This window comes from Prionailurus viverrinus, chromosome A1 (genome assembly GCF_022837055.1).
Source record: "Prionailurus viverrinus isolate Anna chromosome A1, UM_Priviv_1.0, whole genome shotgun sequence".
Lineage (NCBI taxonomy): Eukaryota > Metazoa > Chordata > Mammalia > Carnivora > Felidae > Prionailurus > Prionailurus viverrinus.
This window is the reverse complement of record NC_062561.1, coordinates 98,184,135-98,197,735: the sequence shown is the minus strand read 5'-3', so window position 1 is coordinate 98,197,735 and position 13,601 is coordinate 98,184,135. Positions and strand designations below refer to the sequence as shown.

The 13,601-nt window shown below is 37.3% G+C and overlaps 1 protein-coding gene across 4 annotated transcripts in view; it reads right to left on the bottom strand.

The window, feature by feature from the left end:
* Positions 1-6,174: 6,174 nt before the first annotated feature.
* DMXL1 (Dmx like 1) overlaps positions 6,175-13,601 on the bottom strand; it is a 137,288-nt gene continuing 129,861 nt past the window's right edge. For all 4 annotated transcript variants that reach the window (XM_047858920.1, XM_047858924.1, XM_047858932.1 and 1 more), the window contains 2 exons: positions 11,238-11,455; positions 6,175-8,285 (listed from right to left, as the gene is read on the bottom strand). In XM_047858920.1, coding sequence (XP_047714876.1) covers positions 8,061-8,285; positions 11,238-11,455 — 443 coding nt within the window. In that variant the 3' untranslated portion in view covers positions 6,175-8,060. The remainder of the gene's footprint in view (positions 8,286-11,237; positions 11,456-13,601) is intronic.

The following is a 13,601-nucleotide window of genomic DNA, read 5'->3' as shown; positions in this document are numbered from 1 at the left end:
TAGAGACAGCTAGATAGCTGGAAATACTTCTGTGCATACCTGGTTTTACTTCTGCCCAGCTGAAGGTAGGAACTAACTTTAGACAAATTTGTAAGTTTTCAAAAATGTTCTGATCCAGTTTCTCCTATACTCTTCTCTTTTGTTGGAAGCCCCAACTCTGCTTACTCATTGCCAGCCTCCTTTTTTCAGTGTAAGAAAATAACTACAAAGAACCATGAAATGTGCAGCAAAAACGTATGCACAGGGGCACCTGGGTGGTTCTGTTGGTTAAGGTCCGACTTCGGCTCAGGTCATGATCTCACGGTTTGTGACTTTGAGCCCCGCGTCGGGCTCTGGGCTGACAGCTCAGAGCCTGGAACCTGCTTCAGATTCTGTGTCTCCCTCTCTCCCTGCCCCTCCCCCACTCACACTCTGTCACTCTGTCTCAAAAATAAACATTTAAAAAAATTAAAAAATAAAATGTGTGCACAAATACTCAAAGGAGAGCAGAAGTGACTCACATTCTCGGGATGAATGGAGTTTTCACAAAAGAGCTTCCATCTAAGCAAGTCAAAAAGGATGAATGGAGTTTTCCAGGCAGAGCAAAGAGCACTCCAGGAAGTGTGAAGAGGGGAGGAAGATATGGTCTAACATTTTCCAGCAGACCAAAAGCACTGAAGTGAGATGTGCACCTCAGACGCAGCCATGGGAATACCACCTATGTGTCCTTTGTGCTCTAACTATAATTTCATTTAAGTTTGTCAATGAATGTACCTGATTCAAAACATGGCTACGACTTCACCATCCCCCAAATCATTATCTGACTACCCACTGCTTCAACTCTTTCCAGTCCTATTTCTCTTTTCAAAGCATTATCTTAACATGTAATCTTGTCCTTAAGGTAACAATATGAGTCAAGAGTATATATGTCTTTCCAAAAAAGAAGTCAAGGAGCAGATTGGGTAGGGTAGGAGAATTGTTCAATATCATGCAGACTAGAAACTCAGGATAGAATAAAAATTGGGGAATCAATGATCTTTCCTATTACTTCCATAGACCACAACCCCCACTCATAGCTAGTACAGATCACTAGTGATTATACCTTCATCACAGAGTATTTTTCACTATTCGGAATTACTTATCTCCTATAACATAGTAACTAAAACACAGATCTTCTAAAGAAAGCTTGCTAGAACTATTGCCTCCATCAAAGGATAGCTTAAAAAAATTTTTTTTTAATGTTTATTTATTTCTGAGACACAGAGGGACAGAGCATGAGTGGGGGAGGAGCAGAAAGAGGGAGACACAGACTCCGAAGCAGGCTCCAGGCTCTGAGCTGTCAGCACAGAGCCTGACGCGGGGCTCGAACTCACAAACCGTGATCATGACCCGAGCCAAAATCGGTCGCTCAACTGACTGAGCCACCCAGGCGCCCCTCAAAGGATGGCTTTATCCACAATCTCAGTCAATTCAATAAACCACCCTCCCCATGAAAACAAGTTCTCTGCCTGTTCCAGGTGTCCAACTTTTGAGCCATTCTGTACAGAAATAAAACTGCTGCCCCTAGTTAGAACCCATATTTTTCTGTGACTGCACCACTGGACTCCTTGTCTATGTGGGTTCTTCCTCAACTCACCTCAATTATTTTCTCCTTTTTGAACATCTCGAACCTCACTTATGCCTATCCCAAATACTACAAAGGCTTGTTCTGTTTTGTCTTGTCTTTGGCCACACAATTCTACTCTGAAAAGATTCTTTCTACAAATATGGTCTGAAACTCCTGCTCTATTTATGGAGTTCTCTTGTGTACTTACCCATGAAATGTCTAGTCCAAGTTGGCAACCCTGTACTTGATTGTAAACAAGAAAGGATCAGGGTGCCTGGGTGGCTTGGTCCGTTAAGTGCCTGACTTTGGCTCAGGTCATGATCTGACCTGATCATGGGTTCGAGCCCTGTGCCAGCTCTGTCCTGACAGCTCAGAGCCCGGAGCTTGCTTCGGATTCTGTGTCTCCCTCTCTCCCCTCTCTCTCTCTGTCCCTTCCTCACTCATGCTCTGTCTCAAAAATAAATAAACAACAACAACAAAAAAAAATCTAAAAGGGGCGCCTGGGTGTCTCAGTCAATTAAGTGTCGGAATTCAGTTCAGGTCATGATCTTGCAGTTTGTGGTTTTGAGCCCCACATTGGGCTTTGTGCTGATAGCTTGGAGCCTCAAGCCTGCTTCAGACTCTGGGTCTCCCTCTCTCTGCCTCTCCCCCGCTTGTGCACAACATTAAGCTTAATGTTTAAGTAAACATTAAAAAAAATTAAAATAAAATAAATCAAAACAATAAACAGGAAGGCTCCTACCTTACTTCTGGAATACTCCCAGCACAGCACCCTCACCTGGTGAGCTATGACTCCCATGCTGTTCTGCAATCACATCCCTTCTTTCCCTCCAATTACCAATCTGCAGAGAAGAGTTGGTGTGCTAGCTCCTTCTATGTGTGAATTATCTGTGTGTGTGTGCATGCACACATGGGTCTCTCTACCTAACAATGGCTTTATGGTTTTATTTAAAAAAAATTATTCAATATTGTTATGAATTACAAGGGTCTCAAGGTAGAGACATAGCCAAAATTCTGTTTACTAAGTCATTTTGTTGAGATCTCAGAAAAATTTCAGGGTGTGCCATGTAGACCCTTTTTAGGAGATAATGGAATTTCTAAGAATCTTTCCAAAAATTTTTTAATGTTTATTTATTTTTGAGACAGAGAGAGACAGAGCATGAGCAGGGAAGGGGCAGAGAGAGAGAGAGGGAGGCTCAGAATCTGAAAAAGGCTCCAGGCTCTGAGCTGTCAGCACAGAGCCTGACACGGGGCTTGAACTCATCAACTGGGAGATCATGACCTGAGCTGAAGTCAGAGGCTCAACCGACTGAGCCACCCAGGCACCCCTGGAGTTTCTAAGAATGTTAATGTGGTATACCACAGCAAATTTGGAGGTAGCTCAAGTAGTTAAGAGGCTGTTTGAGAAAACAGCATGGGTGTGGCTTTCTTCTGAGTGTATTACACACAGTTTTTAAAAGCAAATTTACTAAATTCAACTTAGGGATGGGGATAGCATAAAATGTAAAGAAGACTTTGAACCCTGAAACTTCTCATCGAGAAATAGGCTGACACTCTTTTTCAGTTAAAAACATGGGCCATTTAGGGGCGCCTGGGTGGCGCAGTCGGTTAAGCGTCCAACTTCAGCCAGATCACGATCTCGCAGTCCGTGAGTTCGAGCCCCGCGTCAGGCTCTGGGCTGATGGCTCAGAGCCTGGAGCCTGTTTCCGATTCTGTGTCTCCCTCTCTCTCTGCCCCTCCCCCGTTCATGCTCTGTCTCTCTGTCCAAAAATAAATAAACGTTGAAAAAAAAAATTTAAAAACATGGGCCATTTTTAGAAAAAGGCTAACTCAGTGTTTAAACTACCACCACCACCACCACCACCACCACCACCACCACCACCACCTCAAAAAACAGCTCATGGTGGAGTCAAGAGCAGTGGAGAATTAATCCCAGGCAAGAGGATTACTCAAGGGACTGGTGACTGGTGCCCACTTACACTTACGAATCTCTATGGACCAGATACTACTCTGTGAATCCGATTTCCCCTTTTAGAATGGGAGATAGCCGTATTATCTGTCTCACAACTGTGTTTAGTGTGTGGAAGGCACAGAAAGTGTCTCATTTGTTGATAGGTCTTTAGGCTGAGAAGTACTCTACACAAAGAACCTCATTCAAGGAGCCAAATGCACACTTGGACCTCACTTTGATAATGGGATCCTAGGGCTCAAGCCTGACCTGGAAGCAATAGGATGAAAATACTGGAGTTTTGGGAAGTATTGTGCACGTGGGAGGAATACAGATTTTAAAATGTATTTAATGCTCACTCAGGGCTGATATACTGTAGGGCTTAAGTTCTATTACATAGGTCATACCTATACCTTGGGTAGATAACTGCGTACTAGTAAAGCATCTCTAGTGTGCAAATGGGTTGTCACACCAATTGTTTCTATCACCCATCTGTATTTGCTATAGGAGAACCTAAGAAATTTTTCTTTTTTCCAGGAGCTTTGTGAAACCATGTGATACTCTAACTCTGCATTAGCTCCCTGAATTATCGGCCAAATACACATAAGAGACAATGAAGCAAGGGATGCCTGGGTGGCAGCGGTTGAGCGTCTGACTTCAGCTCAGGTCATGATCTCGCAGTTTGTGAATTAGAGCCCTGCATCGGGCTCTGTGCTGACAGCTCAGAGCCTGGAGGCTACTTTGGATTCTGTGTCTCCCTCTCTCTCTGCCTCTCCCCCACTCACACTCTTTCTCATTCTTAAAAAATAAACATTAAAGAAAAAATTAAAAAAAAAAGACAATGAAGCAAGCAGAAAAGGAAAAAAAGTCATGAAAAACTGTTTAGCTTTGTAATTAACTATAGCAAAAGCTATACACATTTCTAAAAGACTGATAGGAACATTTAAATAATGTATGTTCCACTTTTTCTAAGTACTCTAAAGGTTAACATTTTACCCTTTCTACTTTAGTAAATCAAGCATCAAAATATCTCAACAACTCAGAGAGTATTCCTGACAAGAACTTCACTCAACAGAGCAGCTTTCAAAGTCATTAAATACTATATGGTTTAAAGACTGAGCTTTTCTGTCCTGTGTGAGCACGCGCGCGCGCGCACACACGCACACACACACACCTCTCTTAGGTAATCTGTTGCTCAGTGGGGTTCAAAGGGTTTTTAGGAAAATATTACCTCCTTCTTCCCTTCTCTCATGTTAAACTTTTGTGTATTCTTCCATACATATTTGTCTCTACATACCTATAGGACTAAAAAACCCTGAAATAATATGGGCTATTATACATTTTACTTAGAAAATTTTCTAACCTCTTTTCAGATCAACATATACAAATCTGACATGCTTTTAGTGTTAAGAAAATATTGCACTGCAAGGATGTACTAAATTTATCCAACCATCTACCTAATTACCATTTAGATTTCCAGGGTGGGTTTTTTTTTCCCTCCAGGTAGTTCACTAAACATCTTTGTACTTACACTTATGTGCAAGGTTGCTTTTATCCTGATAGGATAATTCCTCAAAAGACTGCTTAGTCCAACTATGTGTATTCAATGTTAACACCAATCTAGGTAACGTTTTTGGAACGTACTTCTAGCAGCTGTGTTTCAGCACACCCGTTTCCTTGCATCTCCACCAACACTGATGTTGCCACTTGACTTTATATGAATCTGATTGATGAAAAGTGGTATCATACTGTTGCTTTTTTTTTTCCCCCAACATTCCTTTAACCATTACTGAGGATGAACATATTTTATACTTGCTGGCTTTTTCAGTGTCCTGTTCTGTGAGTTGATTTCTCTATTAATTTATCATCTTAAAGTTCTCTTTGCCCCAATTCATTAAAGTTCTCTTTGTATATATGGACATTAATAATTTCCCTATTACTATACAAATATTTCTTTTAGCCTACCTGTAGTCTCCTGTCATGATATTAAATTTTTTGGTTTAGTAAAATATGTCTGTCTGGGTTCCCAGTCCTGTTAAAAAAAAAAAGCGGTCATCACCACTTTCAGGTCATATAAGGTATTTCTTAAAGTGGGTATGTTTGTATGTGTTTTCACTGTTGAGACCAGTATGAGAAAATCTTGCAATTTTTTTTAAGTAATTTAAAAAAAAAAAGGAGAAATGAATTTGGGCAAAATAAAGAGAGCAAGAAAGGAGGAAGGAACTGACCGTCTATAATTCTACAGAAGAAAAATTCTACATTTCAGAAAATGAGACTTGCAATGTTGTGAATTTTTCCATCATTACAAAGCCACATTCTCAGAAAAAACACAATTTAAAAAATGTATTTTGATGTATCCATTCCATTAATGTGGATGAAATTTTACATATATGTGCATCATTTTATATTTAGATATACATTCCAACTTTTTATTCTCCCCATTTTTGGATAACGCTTACCTATTAATTTAAAAAGATTATAAAAAAGGAAGAGCAAGGTATTTAGGAAAATTACTCAATGCTTCCTATATTTTACCAAATATAAATACAGAAATTCTCTATTTTAAAATGTCACATATACTTTAAGTCAACTAAAATTGCATAAATATTACTTAAAACAGTACCATGCTAAAAAAAAAAAGTCACTGCATGATTGTTTATTTAAAATATTATGACTCTGATGTAAATACATATGGGCTTACACAATTTATTACTCATATAAACCCTCAATGAAAATGCTTAATTGTTCATCCACAATGCCTTTTTTTTTCTATTAAGCATAACAAATCTTCTATCTCATTGAAAGTGTTTAAAGCCGTTTGAATCTTGATTTGTGAAATTACTGAAAAATAACTTAAGCTTAACTGTATCAAACAACGGCATTGTTTGCAATGCTGTCACAGATTTCTCCATGGCAAAATAGTCACATATTGTTATTGCACAATTATAGATACAGGTTATTATGTGCACATGAACTCTCTACATAATTAACGACAGTGTTTTCACTGCAACTAGCTTAACACATTTAAAATTATGAATACAATTTACAAAATCTTTAACAATATACTTTTAAGATAAAAGTATCCTGAGGATATTACAAAATTCATTTTACCAGCCCTTCATTTCTTCACTTTGACTCTTTAATTTCCCAGATAACAGTTGTCCATATTTTGTTACATAAAAATGTTTTTATAGTTCCTATTAACAAAATATATTTAAGCTAAATAGTATATAATTGTCCCTTAAACACTTAGTCCCATCTGCTTCCAGTCTCCTTGGCTAAAATCAAGTATTTATCAAGTTTTCTATAATTTTTAACCAGAAAAGGTATAGCACAGAACAGACAGAAATAGGTTTAGCACATTTAAGTTAAAAGCATTGTGCATTTTTAATATTTTGGTCATATTTTATAGTAAAATAATATATTTTGGCAAAAAATAATAAAATATAAGGTTTAATTTATTTTCTATTAGTGTTAGATCTGGCGGGTATTTTACATTTGTAAATATTATCTATTTAATTTGACTGTCTTCACATTTGTTTCTAAAAACACTGCTATAAGGTGTTCAGAACTTTGAGACTAAAAGCACCTAAAAAGGAAAAAGAAATATAAGTAAAATGTTTGGTGCTCAAAAATCCTTTGACAAATTTATAAATTTACTTTTAGGTGTCTCTTGTATACCAACACCGAATCATTATTGCCTGCTAAGACTTAATTGATTCAAGATAATCTTTAAAATAATAATCTTGGATGTCTTCCTGAAATTATTTGAAAATCAGGATGGGAATTCAAAACTTAAGAACAAAAAAACATGAAAAAAAAAAAACAGCTGCAAAGAAAGTTGCTATTCTAGTGGCAGTAATTGTTATGGCACAAAAACACATGAAAAGACTTGTAGTTTTCTCTGATATATACACAAACTAAGTTCAAGTAAGATGTATAAGATACATATATACACACACACACTGGGGCTTCAGTAAGGACACTGAGGAGAACTTTATATAATAAGACTGAAGTCCTAATGACAGTTTTTAATGAATATGTTCATTATGTTTTTTATTCTTACCCAATTATCATTTATCATTAATTAATAGAAGAGTGTGAGATGTTTATGTATGAAAAAGGAAGTAACAGTGGTGAGTCAAGTGATGACTGATGTCAACTGCCTTTACATAAAGGGTATTTTTACTGTTAAATAAATTCATACAGAGATTTCTGCAGAAGAGTTTATCAACAATAAGGAAACGAAAGTCCTTTAACACTACGACGTACTCAGCATAACATACTATAAATATGTACTATTACAGTATTACTTATACATTCTACTTTAGGTAATATAGTCTAATTCTGAATGACCTTGTTAGTTTTTAAGGCATCAGTGCATCCAGGGCAAAGCTCCATAAAGTAAGTATGAAACCAAGAAAGCATTAGTTTATCTGTGGCAGAGACAGAGTGATCAGTGGACACTGTATGTGTTGGCCACTTCCAGGGAATAGGTAATCAATTATACATCCTATTGTCAAACTGTCAGAGCATAAATTTCACATCATTTTTCAACACTTCATTTAGTGGGCTAAACTGATCCGGCAGTATCCTCATCTTCATTGTACCATCGGCTCCACACGAGAACACGTGGTTTGCTGGCCCTGTCTCAATCTGCATCACTCCAGTTCCAATGTTCCGGAAAATGGACTGCCGAGCATGTTCATTGATAAAAGTGTGGAGAAGAGTAAAGGTAGACAGACTCCAAATCTAAAAGATATGAGAAACAAAATTAAAAATTGACGTTGACGATTACATTAAAAATCCAAAGGAAAATTTTAAGCCGGTTTTCTTGTGCAAAGAAGAAATTTCTAAAACAAATATGGAAAAAAAATCTGTGTAGGCCTAAGGTCATAACCTTTGGATACTATGTTGCAATTTCCCAATTCCCTTTGATATTATCACATTCTTCAAAATCTACTCATTAAACAGAAAGGTAATTTAAACCTTGCATTGGAGATGAGAACTCAGGTACTAGGAGGTCAAGTGTACACAGCTAAAGAAACTTGTAATATTGTAGGGACTACAATTAAGACTTCTTATCTTGGGGCACCTGGGTGGCTCAGTCAGTTGGGCGTCCGACTTCAGCTCAGGTCATGATCTACAGCTCGTGACTTCGAGCCCCGCGTCAGGCTCTGTGCCAACAACTCAGAGCTTGGAGCCTGCTTCAGATTCTGTGTCTCCCTCTGTCTCTGCCCCTCCCCTGCTCATGCTCTGTCTCTGTCTCAAAAATAAATAAAAACATCAAAAAAAATTAAAAAAAAAAAAGACTTCTTATCTCTCAGCAAAGCTTGTGCTGTGTAGTTTATAATGGGGTAACCCCTTATAATACCCAGCAAGGAATTAGACCCACTGGAAAGAAGGCCTCAGAAAAGGAAAAACTATGTTCCACCTGCAAGATAAATTATCACAACTTCAGCAAACTTAATTTACTAAGATTTTCTCTTTTTAGCCCCTACCACAATAAATGCAACTATTCCTAAAGTAAATTACTTACAAAGTAATTTATAAGCATGTTCAAGTATGTGACGGACTTAAATGCTTTTAGGACATCCATTTTAACTTTAGGGTAACCAAAATAGTCCTGATTTTTTGAGATCCCTTTTTTTGGAAAACTTACTTTTTCCTAAGAAATTCATTAGTACCTATTACTCTAGACTTGATTGTTAAGTTGTGATTCCTAAGCATGTATTTTTTAAATGTTTATTTGTTTTGAGGGAGAGAGCACACATGTGAGCAGGGAAGGGGCAGAGACAGAGTGGGGGAGAGAGAATCCCAAGCAGGCTCCATGCTCAGTGCAGAGCCTGACTTGGGGCTCGATCTCACAACTGTGAAATCATGACTTGAGCTGAAATCGAGAGTCAGACACTTAACTGATTGAGCCACCCAGGCGCCCCAAGTTGTGACTTCTGAATACTATGTAATAAACTTTCAAATCTGTTTTTACTTGATTAAATAATAAACCTCCGAATCAGAGCACAAACTAATATAAAGAACTAATATAAAACCTAATACAACTTGTTCTAAACTGAAGGCAGTTCAAGTAAGAAACTAGCTTCAAACTGAAGGAAAATAATTACGTATGGAAGTTAGTGTATATATTTGATTTTAGGAAAAGCCTTTTCAGGGCACCTGTATGGTTCAGTAGGTTAAGTGTCCAACTTCGGCTCAGGTCATGATTGTGTGGTTCTTGACTTTGAGACCCACAATGGGCTCTGTGCTGATAGCTCGGAGCCTGGAGCCTGCTCTGGATTCTGTGTCTGCCTCTCTCTCTCTCTGCCCCTCCCCGGCTTGCACTCGCTCTCTCAAAGTAAATAAATAAACATTAAAAAAAAAAAAAAGCATTTTTAAAATTCCACAATTCTAGTTAATTTTTTTTCTGGCTGGAAATTATGAAAACAATATGCATGTTGTAAAAAAAGTAGCCCAACTTATTATTTCTTTTCTTTCTTTCTTTTCTTTTTCTTTCTTTCTTTCTCCTTCTTATTATTTTAATGTTTGTTTAATTTAAGAGAGAGATAAACAGCGTGAGTGCAGGAGGGGCAAAGACAGAGGGAGACACAGAACCCAAAGCAGGCTCCTGGCTCTGACCTCTCAGCACAGAGCCTGAAGTGGGGCTCAAACTCACCAAGTGACTGAGCTCAAGTTGGTCACTTGGCTGAATGAGCCACCCAGGTACCCCCAAACTTATTCTTACTTAGTAGTCTCACTAGGGGTTAAATTAATGGATTCTAAGAATGTAGACTCCTTCAGTGGGTTGCTGGCCATTACAATAACTTAGGGACTAGTCTAAACTGACTCACCCCTAGAGATTTTTCCAAGTGTGGCCAGAGGACTCTCCAACAAAACTGTTAGGTATGTACTGTAAAAATGCATACAGGTACCTAGCAATAGTACTTCTGGGATGGGATGCATTTAATAAGCTGCTTAACATTTTATTTATTTTTTTTAATTTTTTTTTTTCAACGTTTATTTATTTTTGGGACAGAGAGAGACAGAGCATGAACGGGGGAGGGGCAGAGAGAGAGGGAGACACAGAATCGGAAACAGGCTCCAGGCTCTGAGCCATCAGCCCAGAGCCCGACGCGGGGCTCGAACTCCCGGACCGCGAGATCGTGACCTGGCTGAAGTTGGACGCTTAACCGACTGCGCCACCCAGGTGCCCCGCTGCTTAACATTTTAAATAACCTCTAAGTTTTAAACATGGTGGAGTGTGAGAAGCACAGGGCTTATCTAGGTACGTCCCTAACTTCTGAATCAGGCACTGAGTGGCTGGATGCTAATACTATATAAATGAAAAAATGGACAGTATTCAGGATAAAGGAAAATATTACTGCATTTCACAGTATCTGAAACTGAATTTGTTAACTCTGAAAATGGGAGTCCAGACTAATTCTAATGTTTGAAATATGTTTTATCTGTGGAAAATCAAGTGCTTTTGCACATTAATTAAGCCTATTTGAAAACTGAAAAAGAGACAATTTCAAGTTAAATATTATTTCATTCATTAAAAGATTTATTAAATAGCAACAAACATACTGCCTACAAAGGAGTTAATATTTCTACTATTTAAATAGAATGGTATCATTAATACGTGTAAACACTTAAGGTTTCTGAAGATTTCTCTTCATTTTGTAGACACTGTGGCATTACCATATTTACCTTTATGTTGCCTTCAGCAGATCCTGTAACAAAGTACTCTTCTGTTGGATCAATGGCAATGGCTTTAACAGGAGAATCATGGCTCTGGAAAAGCTGCCTCTGCTGTCGTTGCCGAAGGTCAAATGCACATGTAAAGCCTTTTCTGCCACCTGATATTAGCAGCTGGTGTTTTGGAGCATATGCTAAAACAGTAGCTCCACTATCATGGCAAGTAAAAGCTGAAAATTAAAATTGAAGTAAATCATGAAGTAAAACCCATTTAACAGTGTAAGCAAGAGACTTCTGGCCAAGGTAGAATGATAGATCACCAGATTCACCCACCTACCTCAAACCATTTAAAAAATTAAATGATATACAGGAAACAATTGTTGGAGACAATGGACACCAGGCAAAGAAAAATGATCTTTAAGAGAAGGGAAGCAAACTGGGTGAGCCATACGACTGCCCCTGTTATTGCCTATGGAGGGTTTTCTGGCCATGGTGCAAGGGGAACCCGAGCTGGTCTGGGTTCCTGTTTCCACCAGCCATAGTGGAAAACCTCTTAATTCACAAAGGACAAAATCTGTTTTGTCCTCAGAAGGGTTTTGCCTCAGAAGCAGGTAAAATTTGTTATGCCTGGCATCTGATAAAAAACCAAGAGGCATACAAAGGAGAAAAATACAACCCATAATGAGAAGAAAATCCATCCAATGAAACTAACCCAAAAATTACACAGGTGATGGAATTAGTAGATAAGGAAATTAACAAGTCATTAAAAAAGAGATACAAATAAAAAAATCCAGAGATTAAAAACTACAATAGTCAAATGAAACATGTACTACATGGGGTTAAGAGCAGATTAAACAATGCAAAAACAAAAATGGTGAAACTTGAAGACATACCAGTATGAGAACTAACAAAAATACAATGAGTATTCTTTTCTTAAAAAAGAAGTGGATCTTAACAAATCTTAAAGAAAAAAAAAAGCCTGTCAATAGCTCAAAGACAATATGGCATAATGATGAAGAGTGAAGATTTGGGAGTTAGACTGTCAAGATTTAAATCTTGGTTTTTGCATGGATTTCAATATATACCTGAGGTAATTTTTTTTTTTTTAACTTACGTCTCAGTTTCATCATTTGTAAAAAAAAAAAAAAAAAAAAAAAAAAAAGGAGAAAACCCAGCCCACCTAATAGGTTTCTGTGAGGATTAAATTAGTTGACATATTTAAAACATGTACAGTTCCTGGCATATACTAAGTACTCAATAAAATTTAGTTACAATTACTCTAAGAATCTAAAGAGAAAATTACAGGGAAAGATTCTTTGAATGTGACCAGCACTTAGAGATATAACTTACACAGAATAAAAAGCTGAAATTCTAACTCGTGATGAAGTCTGACTAATGGATACATCTGTGTAACCATCATGCAGGTCAAGACACAGAATGTTTTCATCATCCCAGAAAGTTCCCTCATGCCTTTTTGCAGTCAACCTTCCTCTCCCACAAAGGCAATCACTATTCTAATTAGTTTTGCCTCCGTTCTTGAACTTCACATAAATGGAATTTTACAGTACATACTCTTTAGTGACTGGCTTCTTTTCCTTCAACATAATGTTTAAGAGATTAATGAATGTTGTCACATATATCAGCAGATTATGCTTTTTTTTTTTATTGGTTAATAGTATTCTATTACATAAATAGACCACTTTCCTATTGGATGTGTTTGTGTTGCTTCTAGTTTGGGGCTGTTATAAATAAAGCTGCTAAGTTTTATTACATTAATATATTAATATAATTGTATATTATTGCTATACAAGTCCTTCTGTGGATGTGTGCTTTCATTTTCTTGGACATATATGTAAATACACATACTGCTGGATCATGCTAGGTCCATGTTTAACTCTATTAGAAAATGTCAGTTTTCCACAGTAGCTCTATCATTTTAGACTCAGCAAATCATGAGGGCTCCAGGTTCTTTATACTCTCACCAATACTTGGTATCCCAAAATCATTAATTTTGGACATTTTACTATATAGAGTAGTATCTTATGATGATGCTAACCACATTTCATATGCTTACTTGCCATTAATCATTTTAGACTCAGCAAATCATGAGGGTTCCAGGTTCTTTATACTCTCACCAATACTTGGTATTCCAAAATCATTAATTTTGGACATTTTAGTATATAGAGTAGTATCTTATGATCATGTTAACCATCTTTTCATATGCTTACTTGCCATTAATATACTGAGAAGATGGTCATTTTTTAAAGTCTTGAATATATCATTTCTTTCATGGATTATGCTTTAGGTATTGTATCTAAAAACTCAAGACTAAACCCAAGGTCACCTAGATTTTCTTCTCTATTTCCTTCTAGAAAT